The 27,168-nt window shown below is 49.9% G+C and overlaps 1 protein-coding gene across 2 annotated transcripts; it reads right to left on the bottom strand.

Moving 5' to 3' along the window:
• Positions 1 to 1,864: 1,864 nt before the first annotated feature.
• zdhhc15b (zDHHC palmitoyltransferase 15b) lies at positions 1,865 to 27,168 on the bottom strand. Of its 2 annotated transcripts, XM_045717801.1 has the most exons (11): positions 26,910 to 27,168; positions 26,356 to 26,382; positions 26,139 to 26,233; positions 24,226 to 24,346; positions 23,838 to 23,907; positions 23,353 to 23,385; positions 16,394 to 16,514; positions 15,434 to 15,566; positions 14,656 to 14,782; positions 3,701 to 3,813; positions 1,865 to 2,424 (listed from the first exon to the last, which is right to left on the bottom strand). In XM_045717801.1, the coding sequence occupies exons 1-11, from the start codon at positions 27,025 to 27,027 to the stop codon at positions 2,375 to 2,377; spliced, it is 1,008 nt and encodes a 335-aa protein (XP_045573757.1). In that variant the 5' UTR covers positions 27,028 to 27,168; the 3' UTR covers positions 1,865 to 2,374. The 2 variants fall into 2 exon arrangements, with proteins under 2 accessions (XP_045573757.1, XP_045573759.1); XM_045717803.1 differs by lacking the exons at positions 1,865 to 2,424; positions 3,701 to 3,813 and adding an exon at positions 4,131 to 4,188.

Genomic DNA, 27,168 nt, shown 5'->3' on the forward strand with positions numbered 1-27,168 from the left:
TTTTAACGTCGGACCATTGTCCTCGGAACAGGAAGTAGAATTTTCGTCAACAGGTTTATATAGTGGTGAAAGAAGGGCGTGTTTCATAGTTTACAACTCATGCCTGTTCAGTTGGGCGGGGCCAACTGTCCCACCCGAACACCACCTCCTCTCAGCGACGGGAAGACATATCACTCAACATCCATGAAGATCCACCCTCTCTTCACTCTCTCCCACACAGACAATCATCAAACACTGAATCATTCACACAACTCAAGATATACAGATATGAGTGTAAATGAACATTGACAGCATAAGGAACATTTTTTGCTGAATAGAAGAGACGACATAACCCTCATCAATAACTTGTTTTTGTCTGTTCGGAGTAGATGGCTCGTCTCCGTTGGAAGAACAGCGGTATTGAATTATCTCGTCATGATGTTAAACCAATATAAATACACAGAAAGGGGCGCATGAATCAAGCATCAGAGTAGAGGCTCTGACCTTCTGGAACACGTTACACGCACAGGAGCCTGGTCCTAGATCAAATTTATTTATATAGCCCTTCGTACATCAGCTGATATCTCAAAGTGCTGTACAGATCAGATCAGACGGGTCAGTTCTGCCTTCTAGATCAGCTCTCTGAAACGCTTGACACAGACAGCACTGGACCTACCTTTTATAACAGCTTTGTCCCGGTCCAGACAAGGCCCTTAGCTCCTCCTCAAGTCTGCATCCCAAATGGCACCCTATTCCCTATACGGTGCACTACTTTTGACCAGAGCCTTATGGGTAATAGGATGCCATTTGGGATGCAACCCAGGACTGACTACCTAAGCTAAGGAGTAGGAACTAGGGTCTGCTTCTGGAGTGGAGCGGGTTGAGAGCTTCCAAGTTCCTTGGTGTCCACACCACCAATGAACGATCATGGTCCAAGCACACCAAGACAGTCGTGAAGAGGGCACGACAAAACCTATTCCCCCTCAAGAGACTGAAAAGATTTGGCATGGGTCCTCAGATCCTCAAAATGTTCTACTGCTGCACCATCGAGACCATCCTGACTGGTTGCATCACTGCCTGGTACGGCAATTGCTCGGCCTCCGACCGTAGTGCATACGGCCCAGTACATCACTGGGGCCAAGCTTCCTTCCATCCAGGACCTCTATACCAGGCGGTGTCAGAGGAAGGTCCTAAAAATTGTCAAAAACTCCAGCCACCCTAGTCATAGACTGTTCTCTCTGCTACCACACGGCAAGCGGTACCGGAGCACCAAGTCTAGGACCAAAATGCTCCTTAACAGTTTCTACCCCCAAGACATCAGACTGCTGAACAATTAATCAAATGGCTACCGGGACTATTTGCATTGCACCCCCCTCTGTTTATTATCTATGAATAGTCACTTTAATAACTCTACCTACATGTACATATTACCTTAACCGGTGCCCCTCCACATTGACTCTGTATCGGTACCCCCTGTATATAGCCTCCACATTGACTCTGTACCGGTTCCCCCTGTATATAGCCTCCACATTGACTCTGTACCGGTACCCCCTGTATATAGCCTCCACATTGACTCTGTACCGGTACCCCCTGTATATAGCCTCCACATTGACTCTGTACCGGTACCCCCTGTATATAGCCTCCACATTGACTCTGTACCGGTACCCCCTGTATATAGCCTCCACATTGACTCTGTACCGTAATACCCTGTATATAGCCTCTTTATTTTTTTATTTTAGTAAATACTTTAACATTTATTTTCATTAAAACTGCTTTGTTGGTTAAGTGCTTGTATTCAGCATTTCACTGTAAGGTTGTATTTGGTGCACGTACCATTTGATTTGCGCAGGGGCATCATCTTTACAAGACAAAGGAACAACAGGTGTATGGCCATAGGATGGCAACAAATACATTGGTGGTTTTAATGGGCTTTCTCCATTCTGATTGGGCCTTAAGGGCCCTGCATATGGAATAATGATAATACATTTACATTTGTAGATCTCTTTTCATTTAAAGATGTAAATCACAAAGCTATTTACATTAACAAAATACGGGCAAAAAAAAACAAAAAAAAAACTGTCGAGAAATTAAAAGCCAGGTAGCAGCCTAGTACTATATAAGATACACAATAATACAGGAGAGGTAGGGAGACAGTGCTAGACATGGTCTTTCTCTTAAAACAATCGTGTAATGTGATATAGCGGTTGACTTCTGTTCCCCGACACATTGTCCTTCCTCCATGGTGAACTGAAAACTATACATGATATTGAGATGGTGACATCTGAAAACGTTTTGGCTGCACGTTGAGTTCTTCCGTGTGTCTGATGGTCCCTCAGGGTAGGTTTGTCAGCCTCCTCAGGGTACTGCACCCTTTATAAAGGTCCATAAAGTGATCCTACTCCTCTTCGTCCATCTCTACGGTAACAGAGGGATCCCTGTCACCACCTGGAAAATACAGATTCATACAGGAACATAGTTTTATTCAAAGTTCAACCCGCCCCCCCCAAAAAAAAACCACAACAATTTCAAGATTTTACTGAGTTATAGTTCATATGGAGGAAATTAGTCAATTGAAATAAATTCTTTGGGTCCTAATCTATGGATTTCACATGACTGGGTAATAAAGGTATGCATCTGTTAGTCACAGATACCTTAACCAAAAGGGTCAGGGAGTGGATCAGAAAACCAGTCAGTATCTGGTGTGACCACCATTTGTCTCATGCAGCGTGACACATCTCCTTCCGAGTGTTGATCAGGCTGTTGATTGGTGGAATGTTGTCCCACTCCTCTTCAATGTCTGTGCGAAGCATCCCAAACGCGCTCAATGGGTGACATGGCTGGTAAGCACGTAGGACTGGGACATTTTCAGCTTCCAGAAATTGTGTACAGATCCTTGCGACACGGAGAAATGCTCACTAACAGGGTTGTAAATAAATTTGTGCACAGAATTTTAGAGAAATAAGCGTATGGAATATTTGTTTTATTTCAGCTCATGAAACATGGGACCAACACTTTACATGTTGCATTTATATTTCTGTTCAGTGTCGCTTCCCCAGACAGACAATATTATATAATTCAGAAATCACATTAATTAATGCAATACCACATCTGTCCTAATTTAGTATACAGAACAAAAATATAAAATGCAACATGAAACAATTTCAATGATTTTAGTTAGTTACAGTTCGTAGAAGGAAATCAGTCAATTGAAAAACTCATTAGGCCCTAATCTATGGATTTTCACATGACTGGGAGGACATAGGCCCAATCACAATGAGTTTTTCCCCACAAAAGGACTTTATTACAGACAGAAATACTCCTCAGTTTCATCATCTGTCCGGGTGTCTGGTCACCGACGATCCCACAGGTGAAAACGCCGGATGTGGAGGTCCTGGGCTGGTGTGGCTACACGTGGTCTGCGATTTTGAAACCGGTTGGACGTACTGCCAAATTCTCTAAAACGACGTTGGAGGCGGCTTATGGTAGAGAAATTAACATTAAATTATCCGGCAACAGCTTCGGTGGACATCCCTGTAGTCGCCATGCCAACTGCACGCTCCTTCATAACTTGAGACATCTGTGGCATTGTGTTGTGTGACAAAATTGCACATTTTAGAGTGGCCTTTTATTGTCCCCAAGCACACGGTTGAACCACCACCACATCATATATTCTTCCCTGATAGAAATTCATCTAAGAAATCAGTCCTATTGGCCTCCTTACCTATGTTGTCGTCCTCTGACTCCTCTTCCTCATCCCATTTCTCCTCATTGGCTAATAGAGAAGTTGAGGACTCACTCAGGCTCTTCAGAGGGAAGTAGTGGCCGTCTCCTTGGCTGGGCAAAACAGAAACACAGACAGGATGGGGTTAAATATCCATAGTCAGGGGGAAGTAGTGGCCGTCTCCTTGGCTGGGCAAAACAGAAACACAGACAGGATGGGGTTAAATATCCATAGTCAGGGGGAAGTAGTGGCCGTCTCCTTGGCTGGGCAAAACAGAAACACAGACAGGATGGGGTTAAATATCCATAGTCAGGTGGAAGTAGTGGCCATCTCCTTGGCTGGGCAAAACAGAAACACAGACAGGATGGGGTTAAATATCCATAGTCAGGTGGAAGTAGTGGCCATCTCCTTGGCTGGGCAAAACAGAAACACAGACAGGATGGGGTTAAATATCCATAGTCAGGGGGAAGTAGTGGCCGTCTCCTTGGCTGGGAAACACGAATTGGGCCACAGTGTCTCCTGACCCCTCCTGTCTCAGCCTCCAATATTTATGCTGCAGTAGTTTACGTGTCGGGGGGCTAGGGTCAGTCTGTTATATCTGGAGTATTTCTCCTGTCTTATCCGGTGTCCTGTGTGAATTTAAGTATTCTCTCTCTAATTCTCCTTCTTTCGGAGGAGGACCTGAACCCTAGGACCATGCCTCAGGACTACCTAGCATTATGACTCCTTGCTGTCCCCAGTCCACCTGGCCGTGCTGCTGCTCCAGTTACAACTGTTCTGCCTGCGGCTATGGAACCCTGACCTGTTCACCGGACGTGCTACCTGTCCCAGACCTGCTGTTTTCAACTCTCTAGAGACAGCAGGAGCGGTAGAGATACTCTCAAAGATCGGCTATGAAAAAGCCAACTGACACTTACTCTTGTGTTACTGACTTGTTGCACCCTCGACAACTACTATGATTATTATTATTTGACCCTGCTGGTCATTTATGAACATCTTGGCCATGTTCTGTTATAATCTCCACCCGGCACAGCCAGAAGAGGACTGGCCACCCCTCATAGCCTGGTTCCTCTCCACCCGGCACAGCCAGAAGAGGACTGGCCTCCCCTCATAGCCTGGTTCCTCTCTAGGTTTCTTCCTAGGTTCTGGCCTTTCTAGGGAGTTTTTCCTAGCCACCGTGCTTCTACACCTGCATTGCGCAGCTGATGTAAGAAGGTCACATACAGTTGAAGTCGGAAGTTTACATACATTTATGTATAAACCTCCAGGAACAGGGTATCTCTCCAGGAACAGGGTTGGAGTGTAAACCTACAGGAGGGTATCTCTCCAGGAACAGGGTTGGAGTGTAAACCTCCAGGAGGGGTATCTCTCCAGGAACAGGGTTGGAGTGTAAACCTCCAGGAGGGTATCTCTCCAGGAACAGGGTTGGAGTTAAAACCTCCAGGAGGGTATCTCTCCTGGAACAGGGTTGGAGTGTAAACCTCCAGGAGGGTATCTCTCCAGGAACAGGGTTGGAGTGTAAACCTCCAGGAGGGGTATCTCTCCAGGAACAGGGTATCTCTCCAGGAACAGGGTTGGAGTGTAAACCTCCAGGAGGGGTATCTCTCCTGGAACAGGGTTGGAGTGTAAACCTACAGGAGGGTATCTCCTGGAACAGGGTTGGAGTGTAAACCTCCAGGAGGGGTATCTCTCCAGGAACAGGTTTGGACAGCCCTGTGGTAGGAGCCCTCAAACTAATCTCTGGATTTTGAAGCCAGTTCCACAGCGTTTTTCATTGTTCCCCTCTGATCAGGGACTGATGTAGACCTGGGACACCAGGTGTGTACAAATAATTATCAGGTAGAACAGAAAACCAGCAGTACTCTGGACCTCGTAGGGTCAGAGTTGAATTACCCCTGGTCTATATGGTGGTGAGCTAGATCCCCCAGCAGTACTCTGGACCTCGTAGGGTCAGAGTTGAATATCACTGGTCTATATGGTGGTGAGCTAGATCCCCCAGCAGTACTCTGGACCTCGTAGGGTCAGAGTTGAATTACCCCTGGTCTATATGGTGGTGAGCTAGATCCCCCAGCAGTACTCTGGACCTCGTAGGGTCAGAGTTGAATTACCCCTGGTCTATATGGTGGTGAGCTAGATCCCCCAGCAGTACTCTGGACCTCGTAGGGTCAGAGTTGAATTACCCCTGGTCTATATGGTGGTGAGCTAGATCCCCCAGCAGTACTCTGGACCTCGTAGGGTCAGAGTTGAATATCACTGCTCTATATGGTGGTGAGCTAGATCCCCCAGCAGTACTCTGGACCTCGTAGGGTCAGAGTTGAATTACCCCTGGTCTATATGGTGGTGAGCTAGATCCCCCAGCAGTACTCTGGACCTCGTAGGGTCAGAGTTGAATTACCCCTGGTCTATATGGTGGTGAGCTAGATCCCCAGCAGTACTCTGGACCTCGTAGGGTCAGAGTTGAATTACCCCTGGTCTATATGGTGGTGAGCTAGATCCCCCAGCAGTACTCTGGACCTCGTAGGGTCAGAGTTGAATTACCCCTGGTCTATATGGTGGTGAGCTAGATCCCCCAGCAGTACTCTGGACCTCGTAGGGTCAGAGTTGAATTACCCCTGGTCTATATGGTGGTGAGCTAGATCCCCCAGCAGTACTCTGGACCTCGTAGGGTCAGAGTTGAATTACCCCTGGTCTAGAGGATATGATGTAAGGATTAAGGGTCTAGGGGTTAAGGGTCTAGAGGATAGGATGTAAGGGTCTAGGGGTTAAGTTAAGGCCAAGGGGTTAAAGGTCAGGTTAGATGAGGTAGAGGTTAGAGGGTAGGGGGTAGAGGGTACAGACTAGAAGTTAGAGGGTAAAGGTTAGGGGGTAGAGGGTAGGGGTTAGGGGTTAGAGGGTAGGGGTTAGGGGGTAGAGGATAGGGGTTAGAGGGTAGAGGGTAGGGGGTAGAGGGTAGGGGTTAGAGGGTAGGGGTTAGAGGGTAGGGGTTAGAAGGTAGGGGTTAGAAGGTAGAGGGTAGGGGGGTAGAGGGTAGGGGTTAGGGGTTAGAGGGTAGGGGTTAGAAGGTAGAGGGTAGGGGTTAGGGTCTAGGATGTAGGGGTTAGAGGGTAGGGGTAGAGGGTAGGGGTTAGGGGTTAGAGGGTAGGGGTTAGAGGGTAGGGGTTAGAGGGTAGGGGTTAGAGGGTAGGGGTTAGAGGGTAGGGGTTAGAAGGTAGAGGGTAGGGGTTAGAGGGTAGGGGTTAGGGGTTAGAGGGTAGAAGGTAGAGGGTAGGGGTTAGGGTCTAGGTTGTAGGGGTTAGAGGGTAGGGGGTAGAGGGTAGAGGGTAGGGGGTAGAGGATAGGGGTTAGAGGGTAGAGGTTAGGGGTAGAGGTTAGGGGGTAGAGGATAGGGGTTAGAGGGTAGAGGTTAGGGGGTAGAGGGTAGGGGGTAGAGGATAGGGGTTAGAGGGTAGAGGTTAGGGGGTAGAGGGTAGGGGTTAGAGGTTAGGGGGTAGAAGGTAGGGGGTAGAAGGTAGGGGGTAAGGGTTAGGGGTTAGAGGGTAGAGACTAGAAGTTAGAGGTTAGGGGTTAGGGTCTAGGATGTAGGGGTTAGAGGGTAGGGGGTAGAGGGTAGGGGTTAGGGTCTAGGATGTAGATGGTAGGGGCTAGGGTCTAGGGGGTAGAGGGTAGGGATTAGGGGGTAGAGGGTAGGGTCTAGGGGTAGAGGGTAGGGGTTAGGGTCTAGGGTAGGGGTTAGAGGGTAGGGGCTAGGGGTAGAGATTAGGGGTAGAGGGTAGGGGTTAGGGTCTAGGGGGTAGAGGGTAGGGTCTAGGGGTAGAGGGTAGAGTCTAGGGGTAGGGGTTAGAGGATAGGGGTTAGGGTCTAGGGGGTAGAGGATAGGGGTTAGAGGATAGGGGTTAGGGTAGAGGGTAGGGGTTAGGGTCTAGGGGGTAGGGTAGAGGGTAGGGGTAGGGTCTAGGGGTAGGGTCTAGGGGGTAGGGTCTAGGGGTTAGGGTCTAGGGGTTAGGGGTAGGGTCTAGAGGGTAGGGGTAGGGGTAGGGTCTAGGGGTTAGGGGTTCGGGTCTAGGGGGTAGAGGTTAGGGGTAGAGGTTAGGGGTTAGGGTCTAGGGGGTAGGGTCTAGGGGGTAGGGTCTAGGGGTTAGGGTCTAGAGGGTAGGGGTTAGGGTCTAGGGGGTAGAGGGTAGGGGTTAGGGTCTAGGGGGTAGAGGGTAGGGGCTAGAGGGTAGGGGTTAGGGTCTAGGAGGTAGAGGTTAGGGTCTAGGGGTTAGGGTCTAGGGGTTAGAGGGTAGGGGTTAGAGGGTAGGGGTTAGGGGTAGGGTAGAGGGTAGGGTCTAGGGGTAGGGTAGAGGGTAGGGGGTAGGGTCTAGGGGGTAGAGGGTAGGGGGTAGGGTCTAGGGGGTAGGGGTTAGGGTCTAGGGGGTAGGGTAGAGGGTAGGGTCTAGGGGGTAGAGGGTGGGGGTAGGGTCTAGGGGTAGGGGGTAGAGGGTAGGGGTTAGGGTCTAGAGGGTAGGAGTAAGAGGGTAGGGGTTAGGGTCTAGGGGGTAGAGGCTAGGGGGTAGAGGGTAGGGTCTAGGGGTAGGGGTTAGGGTCTAGGGGGTAGGGTCTAGGGGTAGGGGGTAGAGGGTAGGGTCTAGGGGGTAGGGGGGTAGAGGGTAGGGGGTAGGGGTTAGGGTCTAGGGGTAGGGTCTAGGGGGTAGAGGGTAGGGTCTAGGGGTAGAGGGTAGGGTCTAGGGGTAGAGGGTAGGGGGGAGGGTCTAGGGGGTAGAGGGTAGGGTCTAGGGGGTAGGGTCTAGGGGTTAGAGGGTAGGGTCTAAGGGGTAGAGGGTAGGGGTTAGGGTCTAGAGGGTAGGGGGTAGGGTCTAGGGGTAGAGGGTTAGGGTCTAGGGGTTAGGGTCTAGGGGGTAGGGGTTAGGGGTAGGGGTTAGGGGTTAGAGGTTAGGGGGTAGGGGTTAGGGTCTAGGGGTAGAGGGTTAGGGTCTAGGGTCTAGGGGGTAGGGGTTAGGGGTTAGAGGTTAGGGATTAGGGTCTAGGGTCTAGGGGTAGGGGTTAGGGGTTAGAGGTTAGGGGTAGGGATTAGGGTCTAGGGGGTAGGGATTAGGGGGTAGGGGTTAGGGTCTAGGGGTAGGGGTTAGAGGTTAGGGGGTAGGGGTTAGGGTCTAGGGGTAGGGATTAGGGGTAGGGGTTAGGGTCTAGGGGGTAGAGGGTAGGGGGTAGGGTCTAGGGGTAGGGTCTAGGGGTTAGGGGTAGGGTCTAGAGGGTAGGGGTAGGGTCTAGGGGTAGGGGGTTAGGGGTAGGGTCTAGGGGTTAGGGTCTAGGGGTAGAGGGTAGGGGTAGGGGTTAGGGGGTAGGGGGTAGGGTCTAGGGGTAGGGGGTAGGGTCTAGGGGGTAGGGGTTAGGGTCTAGGGGGTAGAGGGTAGGGGTAAGGGGTCTAGGGGGTAGGGGTTAGGGTCTAGGGGGTAGAGGTTAGGGGGTAGAGGGTAAGGTCTAGGGGGTAGGGTCTAGGGGGTAGGGTCTAGGGGTAGGAGTTAGAGGGTAGGGGTTAGAGGTTAGGGTCTAGGGGGTAGGGGTTAGGGTCTAGGGGTTAGGGTGTAGGGGCTAGGGGTTAGGGGCTAGGGTCTAGGGGTTAGGGGTTAGGGGGTAGGGGCTAGAGTCTAGAGGGTAGGGGGTAGGGTTTAGAGGGTAGGGGTTAGGGGGTAGAGGGTAGGAGTAAGAGGGTAGGGTCTAGGGGTAGGGGTTAGGGGTTAGAGGTTAGGGCGTAGGGGTTAGGGTCTAGAGGGTAGGGTCTAGGGGTTAGGGTCTAGGGGTTAGGGGTAGAGGGGTTAGGGGTAGGGTCTAGGGGTTAGGGGTAGAGGTTAGGGGTAGAGGTTAGGGGTAGAGGTTAGGGGTAGGGTCTAGGGGGTAGGGTCTAGGGGTAGGGTCTAGGGGTTAGAGGGTAGGGGGTAGGGGTTAGAGGGTAGGCGTTAGGGGGTAGAGGGTAGGGTCTAGGGGTAGGGGTTAGAGGGTAGGGGGTAGGGTCTAGGGGGTAGGGTCTAGGGGTAGGGGTTAGGGTCTAGGGGTAGGGTCTAGGGGGTAGGGTCTAGGGGTAGGGGGTAGGGTCTAGGGGGTAGAGGGTATGGGGGTAGAGGGTAGAGGGTAGGGTCTAGGGGGTAGAGGGTAGGGGGTAGGGTCTAGGGGTTAGAGGGTAGGGTCTAGGGGTAGGGATTAGGGGGTAGAGGGTAGGGTCTAGGGGTAGGGTCTAGGGGGTAGAGGGTAGGGGTTAGAGGTTAGGGTCTAGGGGTTAGGGTCTAGGGGTAGGGTCTAGGGGGTAGAGGGTAGGGGGTAGGGTCTAGGGGGTAGGGTCTAGGGGTTAGAGGGTAGGGGTAGGGGTTAGAGGGTAGGCGTTAGGGGCTAGGGGGTAGAGGGTAGGGTCTAGGGGTAGGGGTTAGGGTCTAGGGGGTAGGGTCTAGGGGGTAGGGTCTAGGGGGTAGGGGGTAGGGTCTAGGGGTAGGGTCTAGGGGGTAGAGGGTATGGGGGTAGAGGGTATGGGGGTAGAGGGTAGGGGGTAGGGTCTAGGGGTAGGGTCTAGGGGGTAGAGGGTAGGGTCTAGGGGGTAGGGATTAGGGGTAGAGGGTAGGGGGTAGGGTCTAGGGATTAGGGGGTAGAGGGTAGGGGGTAGGGTCTAGGGGTAGGGTCTAGGGGTAGGGTCTAGGGGTAGAGGGTAGGGGTTAGAGGGTAGGGGGTGGGGGGAGGGTCTAGGGGGTAGAGGGTAGGGGGGAGGGTCTAGGGGGTAGAGGTTAGGGGTTAGGGTCTAGGGGTTAGGGTCTAGGGGGTAGAGGGTAGGGGTTAGGGTCTAGGGGGTAGGGTCTAGGGGGTAGGGGTTAGAGGGTAGGGGGTAGGGGGTAGGGGTTAGGGTCTAGGGGTAGGGTCTAGGGGGTAGGGTCTAGGGGGTAGGGGGTAGGGTCTAGGGGGTAGAGGGTAGGGGGTAGAGGGTATGGGGGTAGAGGGTAGGGGGTAGAGGGTAGGGGGTAGAGGGTCTAGGGGTAGGGTCTAGGGGTAGGGTCTAGGGGTAGAGGGTAGGGGGTAGAGGGTAGGGGGTAGGGTCTAGGGGTAGGGATTAGGGGGTAGAGGGTAGGGGGTAGGGGTAGGGTCTAGGGGGTAGGGTCTAGGGGTAGAGGGTAGGGGTTAGAGGGTAGGGGGAGGGTCTAGGGGGTAGAGGGTAGGGGGAGGGTCTAGGGGTAGAGGTTAGGGTCTAGGGGTTAGGGTCTAGGGGTTAGGGTCTAGGGGGTAGGGTCTAGGGGGTAGAGGGTAGGGGTTAGGGTCTAGGGTCTAGGGGGTAGGGGTTAGGGGGTAGGGTCTAGGGGTTAGAGGGTAGGCGTTAGGGGCTAGGGGTTAGAGGGTAGGGTCTAGGGGTAGGGGTTAGAGGGTAGGGTCTAGGGGTAGGGTCTAGGGGGTAGAGGGTAGGGGTTAGGGTCTAGGGGGTAGAGGGTAGGGGGTAGGGTCTAGGGGGTAGAGGGAGGGTCTAGGGGGTAGGGGTTAGGGTCTAGGGGTAGAGGGTTAGGGTCTAGGGTCTAGGGGGTAGGGGTTAGGGTCTAGGGGTTAGGGTCTAGGGGGTAGGGGTTAGGGGTTAGAGGTTAGGGGGTAGGGGGTAGGGGTTAGGGTCTAGAGGGTAGGGTCTAGGGGTTAGGGTCTAGGGGTTAGGGGTAGAGGGTTAGGGGTAGGGTCTAGGGGTTAGGGGTAGAGGGGTTAGGGGTAGGGTCTAGGGGTTAGGGGGTAGAGAGTAGGGGTTAGGGTCTAGGGGGTAGAGGGTAGGGGGTAGAGGTTAGGGGTAGAGGTTAGGGGGTAGAGGTTAGGGTCTAGGGGTTAGGGGTAGGGTCTAGGGGGTAGAGGGTAGGGGTTAGAGGGTAGGGGTTAGGGGGTAGAGGATAGGGTCTAGGGGGTAGAGGGTAGGGGTTAGAGGGTAGGGGGTAGGGGTTAGAGGTTAGGGGGTAGAGGTTAGGGGTAGAGGTTAGGGGTAGGGTCTAGGGGGTAGAGATTAGGGTCTAGGGGGGGTAGGGGTAGGGGGTAGGGGTTAGGGTCTAGGGGTAGAGGTCAGGGGGTAGGGTCTAGGGGTAGGGTCTAGGGGTTAGAGGGTAGGGGGTAGGGGTTAGAGGGTAGGGTCTAGGGGGTAGGGGTAGAGGGTAGGGTCTAGGGGTAGGGGTTAGAGGGTAGGGGGGTAGGGGGTAGGGTCTAGGGGGTAGAGGGTAGGGTCTAGGGGTTAGGGTCTAGGGGGTAGGGTCTAGGGGTAGGGTCTAGGGGGTAGGGGTGGGGTCTAGGGGTAGGGTCTAGGGGTAGAGGGTAGGGGGTAGAGGGTAGGGGGTAGGGTCTAGGGGGTAGAGGGTAGGGGGTAGAGGGTAGGGGGGTAGGGGGTAGGGATTAGGGGGTAGAGGGTAGGGGTAGGGTCTAGGGGTAGAGGGTAGGGGTTAGAGGGTAGGGGGTAGGGTCTAGGGGTTAGGGTCTAGGGGTAGAGGGTAGGGGGGAGGGTCTAGGGGTAGAGGTTAGGGTCTAGGGGTTAGGGTCTAGGGGTAGGGTCTAGGGGTAGAGGGTAGGGGTTAGGGTCTAGGGGTAGGGTCTAGGGGTAGAGGGTAGGGGTTAGGGTCTAGGGGGTAGAGGGTAGGGGGTAGGGTCTAGGGGGTAGAGGTTAGGGTTAGGGTCTAGGGGGTAGGGGTTAGGGTCTAGGGGTTAGAGGGTAGGGGGTAGGGGCTAGGGGTTAGAGGGTAGGGTCTAGGGGGTAGGGGTTAGAGGGTAGGGTCTAGGGGGTAGGGTCTAGGGGTAGAGGGTAGGGGTTAGGGTCTAGGGGTAGGGGGTAGAGGGTAGGGGAGGGTCTAGGGGTAGGGTCTAGGGGTAGAGGGTAGGGGGGTAGAGGGTAGGGTCTAGGGGTAGAGGGTAGGGGGTAGGGGTTAGGGTCTAGGGGTAGGGTCTAGGGGGTAGAGGGTAGGGTCTAGGGGGTAGAGGGTAGGGGGAGGGTCTAGGGGGTAGAGGGTAGAGGGTAGGGTCTAGGGGTTAGGGTCTAGGGGTAGGGTCTAGGGGGTAGGGGGGTAGGGGGTAGGGTCTAGGGGTAGAGGGTAGGGGTAGGGGTTAGGGTCTAGGGGGTAGGGTCTAGGGGGTAGAGGGTAGGGGGTAGGGGTTAGGGTCTAGGGGGGTAGGGTCTAGGGGGTAGAGGGTAGGGGGTAGGGTCTAGGGGTAGGGTCTAGGGGGTAGAGGGTAGGGGTTAGGGTCTAGGGGGTAGGGTCTAGGGGTAGGGGTTAGGGTCTAGGGGTAGGGGTAGGGTCTAGGGGGTAGGGTCTAGGGGTAGGGGTTAGGGTCTAGGGGTAGGGTCTAGGGGTAGGGGTAGGGTCTAGGGGTAGGGTCTAGGGGTAGAGGGTAGGGGGTAGGGGTTAGGGTCTAGGGGGTAGGGTCTAGGGGTAGAGGGTAGGGGGGAGGGTCTAGGGGTAGGGGTTAGGTCTAGGGGGTAGGGTCTAGGGGTTAGAGGGTAGGGGGTAGGGTCTAGGGGTAGGGGTTAGGGTCTATGGGGTAGGGGTAGGGTCTAGGGGGTAGAGGGTAGGGGTTAGGGTCTAGGGGGTAGGGTCTAGGGGTAGAGGGTAGGGGGTAGGGTCTAGGGGTAGAGGGTAGGGGTTAGGGTCTAGGGGGTAGGGTCTAGGGGGTAGGGGGTAGGGGGTAGGGTCTAGAGGGTAGGGGTAGGGTCTAGGGGTAGAGGGTAGAGGGTAGGGGGTAGAGGGTAGGGGGGAGGGTCTAGGGGTAGGGTCTAGGGGGTAGGGGGAGGGTCTAGGGGTAGGGGTTAGGGTCTAGGGGGTAGAGTCTAGGGGTAGAGGGTAGGGGGTAGGGGTTAGGGTCTAGGGTCTAGGGGGTAGAGGGTAGGGTCTAGGGGGTAGAGGGTAGGGTCTAGGGGGTAGAGGGTAGGGGTTAGGGTCTAGGGGGTAGGGTCTAGGGGGGTAGGGTCTAGGGGGTAGGGGGTAGAGGGTAGGGTCTAGGGGGTAGGGGGTAGGGTCTAGGGGTAGAGGGTAGGGGGGAGGGTCTAGGGGGTAGGGTCTAGGGGTAGAGGGTAGGGGGGAGGGTCTAGGGGTAGGGTCTAGGGGGTAGGGTCTAGGGGGAGGGTCTAGGGGTAGAGGGTAGGGGGGAGGGTCTAGGGGGTAGGGTCTAGGGGTAGGGTCTAGGGGGTAGGGTCTAGGGGTAGAGGGTAGGGGGAGGGTCTAGGGGTAGGGGGTAGGGTCTAGGGGGTAGAGGGTAGGGGGAGGGTCTAGGGGCTAGGGTCTAGGGGGGAGGGTCTAGGGGGTAGGGGGGAGGGTCTAGGGGTAGGGTCTAGGGGGTAGGGGTTAGGGGTAGGGTCTAGGGGGTAGGGTCTAGGGGTAGAGGGTAGGGGGGAGGGTCTAGGGGGTAGGGGTTAGGGTCTAGGGGTAGAGGGTAGGGGAGAGGTCTAGGGGTAGAGGGTAGGGTCTAGGGGGTAGGGTCTAGGGGGTAGAGGGTAGGGGGTAGAGGGTAGGGGGAGGGTCTAGGGGTAGAGGGTAGGGTCTAGGGGGTAGAGGGTAGGGTCTAGGGGTAGGGGGTAGGGTCTAGGGGTAGGGTCTAGAGGGTAGGGTCTAGGGGGTAGGGTCTAGGGGGTAGAGGGTAGGGGGGAGGGTCTAGGGGGTAGAGGGTAGAGGGTAGGGTCTAGGGGTAGAGGGCAGGGGTAGAGGGTAGGGTCTAGGGGGTAGAGGGTAGGGGGTAGGGTCTAGAGGGTAGGGGGTAGAGGGTAGGGTCTAGGGGGTAGAGGGTAGGGGGTAGGGTCTAGGGGGTAGAGGGTAGAGGGTAGGGTCTAGGGGTAGAGGGTAGGGTCTAGGGGGTAGAGGGTAGAGGGTAGAGGGTAGGGTCTAGGGGGTAGAGGGTAGGGTCTAGGGGGTAGAGGGTAGGGGGTAGAGGGTAGGGTCTAGGGGGTAGAGGGTAGAGGGTAGGGGGGAGGGTCTTACCTGGTGCAGATCGGTAGAAACCAGAGTCTCTTGTTCTCTCCAAACACCTGCTGCAGGTTCCTCCTGATCCCCACATTGAAACCATTACGGTCTGGTCCTGTAGGGAAGACTGGAGCAGAGAATGCCTCTGGATGAGGGAGAGGAGGGGAGAGGGAGGAGGGGGGAGAGGGAGGAGGGGAGAGGAGAGAGGGAGGATGAGAGGGGAGGGAGAGGAAGGGAGGGGAGAGGGAGGGAGGAGGAGGGAGGAGGGGAGAGGAGAGGAGGAGGGGAGAGGAGGAGGAGAGGGAGGAGGGGGAGAGGGAGGAGGGGAGAGGGAGGAGGGAGAGGAGGAGGAGGGGAGAGGGAGGAGAGGGAGAGGAGGAGGAGAGGGAGGAGGAGGAGGGGAAGGGAGGAGGAGAGGGAGAGGGAGAGGAGGAGGGGAGAGGGAGGAGGGGAGAGGGAGGGGAGGAGAGGGGAAGGAGGAGGGGAGAGGGAGGGGGAGAGGGAGAGGGGGAGGAGGGGGAGAGGGAGGAGGGGGAGAGGGAGGAGGGGGAGAGGGAGGGGGAGAGGGAGAGGGGAGGGGAGAGGGAAGGGAGGGGGGAGGGGAGAGGGAGGGAGGGAGAGAAGAAAAGAGGAATAGACTTCAGTAGTTGTTTCTCCATGAAAGTGAAGACCTACATTGCTAACTCCTTGGAGCTGCTCTTATTGAACTCAAAATGGCAGCTTGTGTGTATTACCTAGTGTGGACCTGTTCTGGACGACCAGCCAGCAGTGGTAACCCAACAGCTGTGTGTATTACCTAGTGTGGACCTGTTCTGGACGACCAGCCAGCAGTGGTAACCCAACAGGAACATGAGACTGACCAAGAACATCAACGCTACGAACATCAGGAAGAGAACGTGGAACTTAGCGGGTCCGTTTGGCAGGTCCCCCTGTAGGAGAACACACACAGACCGGAGAACAGCAGGAGGTCATGTGATCTGACTGTCGACACGGCTGACATCAATATGTTACTATGGTTACGCCAGCAGGAAGTCATGTGATCTGACTGTCGACACGGCTGACATCAATATGTTACTATGGTTACGCCAGCAGGAAGTCATGTGATCTGACTGTCGACACGGCTGACATTAATATGTTACTATGGTTACGCCAGCAGGAAGTCATGTGATCTGACTGTCGACACGGCTGACATCAATATGTTACTATGGTTACGCCAGCAGGAAGTCATGTGATCTGACTAGCTCTGTAATGCAGTGGATAGGAGTGTCTGCTAAATGACTGTGGGAAATGGAGCCCTATTCTCTACACAGCGCTTCACTGTTGACCAGAGCTCTGTGGACCCTGGACAGGAGTAGGGTACTATATAGGGAATAGGGGGGATTTTGAGACGTCCACCTGAGCTCTATGGGCCCTGGACAGGAGTAGGGTACTATATAGGGAATAGGGGGGATTTTGAGACGTCCACCTGAGCTCTATGGGCCCTGGACAGGAGTAGGGTACTATATAGGGAATAGGGGGGATTTTGAGACGTCCACCTGAGCTCTATGGGCCCTGGACAGGAGTAGGGTACTATATAGGGAATAGGAGGGATTTTGAGACGCAGCCTGTATATAGGGAATAGGAGGGATTTTGAGACGCAGCCTGTATATAGGGAATAGGGGGGATTTTGAGACGTCCACCAGAGCTCTATGGGCCCTGGACAGAAGTAGGGTACTATATAGGGAACAGGGGGGATTTTGAGACGTCCACTACTCACCACCCAGAAGTTGATGAAGTATCTGAAGACGGAGGCAGAGATGAACACACAGTAGACCATGGAGTACGACAGGAAGAGCAGAAAGAACTTGTAGTTGGAGAATCCCACACAGTTATTCACCCTGGAGAGAGAGAGACAGTTATTCACCCTGGAGAGAGAGAGACAGTTATTCACCCTGGAGAGAGAGAGACAGTTATTCACCCTGGAGAGAGAGAGAGACAGTTATTCACCCAGGAGAGAGAGAGACAGTTATTCACCCAGGAGAGAGAGAGACAGTTATTCACCCTGGAGAGAGAGAGACAGTTATTCACCCTGGAGAGAGAGAGACAGTTATTCACCCTGGAGAGAGAGACAGTTATTCACCCTGGAGAGAGAGACAGTTATTCACCCTGGAGAGAGAGAGACAGTTATTCACCCAGGAGAGAGAGACAGTTATTCACCCAGGAGAGAGAGACAGTTATTCACCCTGGAGAGAGAGAGACAGTTATTCACCCTGGAGAGAGAGAGACAGTTATTCACCCTGGAGAGAGAGAGACAGTTATTCACCCAGGAGAGAGAGAGACAGTTATTCACCCTGGAGAGAGAGACAGTTATTCACCCTGGAGAGAGAGAGACAGTTATTCACCCTGGAGAGAGAGAGACAGTTATTCACCCTGGAGAGAGAGAGACAGTTATTCACCCTGGAGAGAGAGAGACAGTTATTCACCCTGGAGAGAGAGAGACAGTTATTCACCCTGGAGAGAGAGAGACAGTTATTCACCCTGGAGAGAGAGAGACAGTTATTCACCCTGGAGAGAGAGAGACAGTTATTCACCCTGGAGAGAGAGAGAGACAGTTATTCACCCTGGAGAGAGAGAGAGACAGTTATTCACCCTGGAGAGAGAGAGACAGTTATTCACCCTGGAGAGAGAGAGACAGTTATTCACCCTGGAGAGAGAGAGACAGTTATTCACCCTGGAGAGAGAGAGACAGTTATTCACCCTGGAGAGAGAGAGACAGTTATTCACCCTGGAGAGAGAGAGACAGTTATTCACCCTGGAGAGAGAGAGAACAGTTATTCACCCTGGAGAGAGAGAGACAGTTATTCACCCTGGAGAGAGAGAGACAGTTATTCACCCTGGAGAGAGAGAGACAGTTATTCACCCTGGAGAGAGAGAGACAGTTATTCACCCTGGAGAGAGAGAGACAGTTATTCACCCTGGAGAGAGAGAGACAGTTATTCACCCTGGAGAGAGAGAGACAGTTATTCACCCTGGAGAGAGAGAGACAGTTATTCACCCTGGAGAGAGAGAGACAGTTATTCACCCTGGAGAGAGAGAGACAGTTATTCACCCTGGAGAGAGAGAGACAGTTATTCACCCTGGAGAGAGAGAGACAGTTATTCACCCTGGAGAGAGAGAGACAGTTATTCACCCTGGAGAGAGAGAGACAGTTATTCACCCTGGAGAGAGAGAGACAGTTATTCACCCTGGAGAGAGAGAGACAGTTATTCACCCTGGAGAGAGAGAGAACAGTTATTCACCCTGGAGAGAGAGAGAGACAGTTATTCACCCTGGAGAGAGAGAGAGACAGTTATTCACCCTGGAGAGAGAGAGACAGTTATTCACCCTGGAGAGAGAGAGACAGTTATTCACCCTGGAGAGAGAGAGAGACAGTTATTCACCCTGGAGAGAGAGAGACAGTTATTCACCCTGGAGAGAGAGAGACAGTTATTCACCCTGGAGAGAGAGAGACAGTTATTCACCCTGGAGAGAGAGAGACAGTTATTCACCCTGGAGAGAGAGAGACAGTTATTCACCCTGGAGAGAGAGAGACAGTTATTCACCCTGGAGAGAGAGAGACAGTTATTCACCCTGGAGAGAGAGAGACAGTTATTCACCCTGGAGAGAGAGAGACAGTTATTCACCCAGGAGAGAGAGACAGTTATTCACCCTGGAGAGAGAGAGACAGTTATTCACCCTGGAGAGAGAGAGACAGTTATTCACCCTGGAGAGAGAGAGACAGTTATTCACCCTGGAGAGAGAGAGACAGTTATTCACCCTGGAAAGAGAGAGACAGTTATTCACCCTGGAAAGAGAGAGACAGTTATTCACCCTGGAGAGAGAGAGACAGTTATTCACCCTGGAGAGAGAGAGACAGTTATTCACCCTGGAGAGAGAGAGACAGTTATTCACCCTGGAGAGAGAGAGACAGTTATTCACCCTGGAGAGAGAGAGACAGTTATTCACCCTGGAGAGAGAGAGACAGTTATTCACCCTGGAGAGAGAGAGACAGTTATTCACCCTGGAGAGAGAGAGACAGTTATTCACCCTGGAGAGAGAGAGACAGTTATTCACCCTGGAGAGAGAGAGACAGTTATTCACCCTGGAGAGAGAGAGAGAGAGACAGTTATTCACCCTGGAGAGAGAGAGACAGTTATTCACCCTGGAGAGAGAGAGACAGTTATTCACCCTGGAGAGAGAGAGACAGTTATTCACCCTGGAGAGAGAGAGACAGTTATTCACCCTGGAGAGAGAGAGACAGTTATTCACCCTGGAGAGAGAGAGAGACAGTTATTCACCCTGGAGAGAGAGAGAGACAGTTATTCACCCTGGAGAGAGAGAGACAGTTATTCACCCTGGAGAGAGAGACAGTGATGATCTAATACCCAATAAACAGACTGTATTAACCACCATGGACAGTGATGATCTAATACCCAATAAACAGACTGTATTAACCACCATGGACAGTGATGATCTAATACCCAATAAACAGACTGTATTAACCACCATGGACAGTGATGATCTAATACCCAATAAACAGACTGTATTAACCACCATGGACAGTGATGATCTAATACCCAATAAACAGACTGTATTAACCACCATGGACAGTGATGATCTAATACCCAATAAACAGACTGTATTAACCACCATGGACAGTGATGATCTAATACCCAATAAACAGACTGTATTAACCCACCATGGACAGTGATGATCTAATACCCAATAAACAGACTGTATTAACCACCATGGACAGTGATGATCTAATACCCAATAAACAGACTGTATTAACCACCATGGACAGTGATGATCTAATACCCAATAAACAGACTGTATTAACCACCATGGACAGTGATGATCTAATACCCAATAAACAGACTGTATTAACCACCATGGACAGTGATGATCTAATACCCAATAAACAGACTGTATTAACCACCATGGACAGTGATGATCTAATACCCAATAAACAGACTGTATTAACCACCATGGACAGTGATGATCTAATACCCAATAAACAGACTGTATTAACCACCATGGACAGTGATGATCTAATACCCAATAAACAGACTGTATTAACCACCATGGACAGTGATGATCTAATACCCAATAAACAGACTGTATTAACCACCATGGACAGTGATGATCTAATACCCAATAAACAGACTGTATTAACCACCATGGACAGTGATGATCTAATACCCAATAAACAGACTGTATTAACCACCATGGACAGTGATGATCTAATACCCAATAAACAGACTGTATTAACCACCATGGACAGTGATGATCTAATACCCAATAAACAGACTGTATTAACCACCATGGACAGTGATGATCTAATACCCAATAAACAGACTGTATTAACCACCATGGACAGTGATGATCTAATACCCAATAAACAGACTGTATTAACCCACCATGGACAGTGATGATCTAATACCCAATAAACAGACTGTATTAACCCACCATGGACAGTGATGATCTAATACCCAATAAACAGACTGTATTAACCACCATGGACAGTGATGATCTAATACCCAATAAACAGACTGTATTAACCACCATGGACAGTGATGATCTAATACCCAATAAACAGACTGTATTAACCACCATGGACAGTGATGATCTAATACCCAATAAACAGACTGTATTAACCACCATGGACAGTGATGATCTAATACCCAATAAACAGACTGTATTAACCACCATGGACAGTGATGATCTAATACCCAATAAACAGACTGTATTAACCACCATGGACAGTGATGATCTAATACCCAATAAACAGACTGTATTAACCACCATGGACAGTGATGATCTAATACCCAATAAACAGACTGTATTAACCACCATGGACAGTGATGATCTAATACCCAATAAACAGACTGTATTAACCACCATGGACAGTGATGATCTAATACCCAATAAACAGACTGTATTAACCACCATGGACAGTGATGATCTAATACCCAATAAACAGACTGTATTAACCACCATGGACAGTGATGATCTAATACCCAATAAACAGACTGTATTAACCCACCATGGACAGTGATGATCTAATACCCAATAAACAGACTGTATTAACCACCATGGACAGTGATGATCTAATACCCAATAAACAGACTGTATTAACCACCATGGACAGTGATGATCTAATACCCAATAAACAGACTGTATTAACCACCATGGACAGTGATGATCTAATACCCAATAAACAGACTGTATTAACCACCATGGACAGTGATGATCTAATACCCAATAAACAGACTGTATTAACCACCATGGACAGTGATGATCTAATACCCAATAAACAGACTGTATTAACCACCATGGACAGTGATGATCTAATACCCAATAAACAGACTGTATTAACCACCATGGACAGTGATGATCTAATACCCAATAAACAGACTGTATTAACCACCATGGACAGTGATGATCTAATACCCAATAAACAGACTGTATTAACCACCATGGACAGTGATGATCTAATACCCAATAAACAGACTGTATTAACCACCATGGACAGTGATGATCTAATACCCAATAAACAGACTGTATTAACCACCATGGACAGTGATGATCTAATACCCAATAAACAGACTGTATTAACCACCATGGACAGTGATGATCTAATACCCAATAAACAGACTGTATTAACCACCATGGACAGTGATGATCTAATACCCAATAAACAGACTGTATTAACCACCATGGACAGTGATGATCTAATACCCAATAAACAGACTGTATTAACCACCATGGACAGTGATGATCTAATACCCAATAAACAGACTGTATTAACCACCATGGACAGTGATGATCTAATACCCAATAAACAGACTGTATTAACCACCATGGACAGTGATGATCTAATACCCAATAAACAGACTGTATTAACCACCATGGACAGTGATGATCTAATACCCAATAAACAGACTGTATTAACCACCATGGACAGTGATGATCCATCTAATACCCAATAAACAGACTGTATTAACCACCATGGACAGTGATGATCCATCTAATACCCAATAAACAGACTGTATTAACCACCATGGACAGTGATGATCTAATACCCAATAAACAGACTGTATTAACCACCATGGACAGTGATGATCTAATACCCAATAAACAGACTGTATTAACCACCATGGACAGTGATGATCTAATACCCAATAAACAGACTGTATTAACCACCATGGACAGTGATGATCTAATACCCAATAAACAGACTGTATTAACCACCATGGACAGTGATGATCTAATACCCAATAAACAGACTGTATTAACCACCATGGACAGTGATGATCTAATACCCAATAAACAGACTGTATTAACCACCATGGACAGTGATGATCTAATACCCAATAAACAGACTGTATTAACCACCATGGACAGTGATGATCTAATACCCAATAAACAGACTGTATTAACCACCATGGACAGTGATGATCTAATACCCAATAAACAGACTGTATTAACCACCATGGACAGTGATGATCTAATACCCAATAAACAGACTGTATTAACCACCATGGACAGTGATGATCTAATACCCAATAAACAGACTGTATTAACCACCATGGACAGTGATGATCTAATACCCAATAAACAGACTGTATTAACCACCATGGACAGTGATGATCTAATACCCAATAAACAGACTGTATTAACCACCATGGACAGTGATGATCTAATACCCAATAAACAGACTGTATTAACCACCATGGACAGTGATGATCTAATACCCAATAAACAGACTGTATTAACCACCATGGACAGTGATGATCTAATACCCAATAAACAGACTGTATTAACCACCATGGACAGTGATGATCTAATACCCAATAAACAGACTGTATTAACCACCATGGACAGTGATGATCTAATACCCAATAAACAGACTGTATTAACCACCATGGACAGTGATGATCTAATACCCAATAAACAGACTGTATTAACCACCATGGACAGTGATGATCTAATACCCAATAAACAGACTGTATTAACCACCATGGACAGTGATGATCTAATACCCAATAAACAGACTGTATTAACCACCATGGACAGTGATGATCTAATACCCAATAAACAGACTGTATTAACCCACCATGGACAGTGATGATCTAATACCCAATAAACAGACTGTATTAACCACCATGGACAGTGATGATCTAATACCCAATAAACAGACTGTATTAACCCACCATGGACAGTGATGATCTAATACCCAATAAACAGACTGTATTAACCACCATGGACAGTGATGATCTAATACCCAATAAACAGACTGTATTAACCACCATGGACAGTGATGATCTAATACCCAATAAACAGACTGTATTAACCACCATGGACAGTGATGATCTAATACTCAATAAACAGACTGTATTAACCACCATGGACAGTGATGATCTAATACCCAATAAACAGACTGTATTAACCACCATGGACAGTGATGATCTAATACCCAATAAACAGACTGTATTAACCACCATGGACAGTGATGATCTAATACCCAATAAACAGACTGTATTAACCACCATGGACAGTGATGATCTAATACCCAATAAACAGACTGTATTAACCACCATGGACAGTGATGATCTAATACCCAATAAACAGACTGTATTAACCACCATGGACAGTGATGATCTAATACCCAATAAACAGACTGTATTAACCCACCATGGACAGTGATGATCCATCTTCAGGACACACCTGCAACAGACAACACATATATCACTGGTTTAAAGTAAGCAACTACCATTGGAAAATGTAAGAAAATTCAGCATTCAATCAACGTAAAAAGGCGTGCAACTTTTTTTCATTACTCTGAAAAAAACTGTAAAGAGATGCATTTTGGGGGTTCAAATGTCTGTCGATAGACAACGGCAGTAAACAGGTCCAATTCATTATATACACAGCCCATTTATCAATCAGGCCCCAAGGGAAGGAAGATTCTAGTAGCTGGCCAGAGTGTTTAGTCATCATCATTAACAGGACAGGTGTTGTTCTCCAGGTAAACAAGAGATACTAATGCTGTCCAATCAGAGGTGGACTGGTGTCACCTTTCTAACGCTGTCCAATCAGATCAGTGTTATCTGTACACAGACAGGAAGACAGGTATGGGTCTGTGTGTATAATGACAGCAGCGGGTGGAGGAGACTTACATTTCACAGACAGAGCAATGGTGACTGCGGTCAGGCTTCAGCACCTGGCACCGGTCACAGAACCTGATAGCTGAGGGGAGACAGACAGACAGACAGACAGACAGACAGACAGACAGACAGACAGAGACAGAGAACGAGACAGAGAGAGAGAGAGACAGAGAGAGAGAGACAGAGAGAGAGACAGGTCATATGATCCTTCCTTATCTTCCAGACACTAACTGATCGGTACAGTCAGTTGCTGGCGTGTTGTAAATGTTTAATAGGAGGTTTGCTAACAGGACTGGAAAAGCTTGGTTGCGTCCCAAATGGAACCCGTGTTCCTCGTATAGTGCACTACAAAGGGAATAGGGAGCCATTTGGGTCGCTGCTTTAGATATGAGCGGTTCACCTCCAGACGTAGCTCTAGTGAAGATGGGGAGACTCTTAGCGATGTCCACCAGGATCTGTTTCTGAGCATCAGGCCTCTCCTCCATCTCGTAACGCTCCTTATCGGAGTACGACAGCTGGAACTGGAACCAACAAACACATTATAATGCTCTACTACTGCTCATAAGCAATTATGAGCCTTGATGAAGCATGTGTTGTCAAGCATCTGTGAATGTATTGTAATGTTTTAAAATTGTATAAACTGCATTAATTTTGCTGGACCCCAGGAAGAGTAGCTGCTGCCTTGGCAACAGGAACTAATGGAGATCCATAATAAACCCCAGGAAGAGTAGCTGCTGCCTTGGCAGGAACTAATGGGGATCCATAATAAACCCCAGGAAGAGTAGCTGCTGCCTTGGCAGGAACTAATGGGGATCCATAATAAACCCCAGGAAGAGTAGCTGCTGCCTTGGCAGGAACTAACGGGGATCCATAATAAACCCCAGGAAGAGTAGCTGCTGCCATGGCAGGAACTAATGGGGATCCATAATAAACCCCAGGAAGAGTAGCTGCTGCCTTGGCAACAGGAACTAATGGGGATCCATAATAAACCCCAGGAAGAGTAGCTGCTGCCTTGGCAACAGGAACTAATGGGGATCCATAATAAACCCCAGGAAGAGTAGCTGCTGCCTTGGCAGGAACTAATGGGGATCCATAATAAACCCCAGGAAGAGTAGCTGCTGCCTTGGCAGGAACTAACGGGGATCCATAATAAACCCCAGGAAGAGTAGCTGCTGCCTTGGCAGGAACTAATGGGGATCCATAATAAACCCCAGGAAGAGTAGCTGCTGCCTTGGCAGGAACTAATGGGGATCCATAATAAACCCCAGGAAGAGTAGCTGCTGCCTTGGCAGGAACTAACGGGGATCCATAATAAACCCCAGGAAGAGTAGCTGCTGCCATGGCAGGAACTAATGGGGATCCATAATAAACCCCAGGAAGAGTAGCTGCTGCCTTGGCAACAGGAACTAATGGGGATCCATAATAAACCCCAGGAAGAGTAGCTGCTGCCTTGGCAACAGGAACTAATGGGGATCCATAATAAACCCCAGGAAGAGTAGCTGCTGCCTTGGCAGGAACTAATGGGGATCTATAATAAACCCCAGGAAGAGTAGCTGCTGCCTTGGCAGGAACTAATGGGGATCCATAATAAACCCCAGGAAGAGTAGCTGCTGCCTTGGCAGGAACTAATGTGGATCCATAATAAACCCCAGGAAGAGTAGCTGCTGCCTTGACAGGAACTAATGGGGATCCATAATAAACCCCAGGAAGAGTAGCTGCTGCCTTGACAGGAACTAATGGGGATCCATAATAAACCCCAGGAAGAGTAGCTGCTGCCTTGACAGGAACTAATGGGGATCCATAATAAACCCCAAGAAGAGTAGCTGCTGCCTTGGCAACAGGAACTAATGGGGATCCATAATAAACCCCAGGAAGAGTAGCTGCTGCCTTGACAGGAACTAATGGGGATCCATAATAAACCCCAAGAAGAGTAGCTGCTGCCTTGGCAACAGGAACTAATGGGGATCCATAATAAACCCCAGGAAGAGTAGCTGCTGCCTTGACAGGAACTAATGTGGATCCATAATAAACCCCAAGAAGAGTAGACACACACCAGTCGTTACTATGCAGTTAGTGTAATGTAGCCAAGTCAGCTAATGACTGCTGTCTGAACACATAAATCTGATTTGGTCACTTTGTAACTTGCTGTTTGAACAGTCAGTATTCCAAAACAGATATGAAAAAAAGAAGGGAAAAAAAAAACTAATTTTAGCATTAAGGCCTGCAGTGTGAACAAGCTAAGTCTTTACGATGTCTTGCTTGGCCATGTAGGCCTATTCCAGATGGGATAAACCATCAACAATGATCTCCTACCTTCTTGCAGGGTGAGGCAGGAGGAGTGAAGATGGCCTTCCAATAGGTCCAGGAGAACATCACAAAACACACGTGGAACACCAGTAGGTAGGCCACTGGAAACACAGACAGATACAACACTTAGGAAACCTCGACTGTTAAGCTGATATTCAAGTGTCTACAAGATGTCAGATGACTATTCTGACCATTGATTAGGTATATGTGTTTAAAAACTCACCCTTCTCCAATGTGTTGCTGATAGTGACTGTAAAGAACACACATTGGACAATTGTGAATTATTGACATGCAGACAGCAGTACTTCCGATAGATATTTGGTAGTTGAAGCAGCTAACACTTGGGTTGTGAAGACAGCAAAACAACATGTTACAGTGTTTACTTCACACCTGTACTTACAGGTAGCTAACTAACATACTGTCTTATCACAACATAGTTAGCTACATTCCGGAACGTTAATTGCCTTTAATAAATATATAGCTAGCTAGCTATTTGTTTATTTGCTAGATTTGGTAGGTAAATGTAACAACAGTATAATTCGTTCTCAAATGGAATTGGAAACAACAACAAAAAACAGTACAATATGGTCACTAGCTAGATTTATAAAGACTAATTTATAAACGCTTCCTGGTTAGCATGATGCTAGGTTTAGCTAGCAGGTTTAAAGAGCTTTTTGTATTGGGCATCACTGCGTCGGAAACGTTAGCTAGCTAGCTAGCATCGCGGACAAAACGACGAAAACATAAACAGACAACAGTCATAATCCCCATACTTACATAAACATAGCTCAAACACATAGGCGTAGTAGGACCACAGCACCACGGAGGTGATTATGAGGACAGGTATCCAGGAAAACACCCGGGCACAGCATCTCAGACCTCGGGAAAGAGCCATTATCCATCTCCGACCAAACTGGCTCCACAATCATATTCTCAGCACTCCGCTCCACTCCACGATTCCATTCCACTCTACTCCGTTCCACTCCGCTCCGATCCACTCCACTGCTTCTTTCTTCCTTCCTCCTTCTCCTCCTCC

This window comes from Salmo salar, chromosome ssa05 (assembly GCF_905237065.1).
Source record: "Salmo salar chromosome ssa05, Ssal_v3.1, whole genome shotgun sequence".
In the NCBI taxonomy this organism is placed as follows: Eukaryota; Metazoa; Chordata; class Actinopteri; order Salmoniformes; family Salmonidae; genus Salmo; species Salmo salar.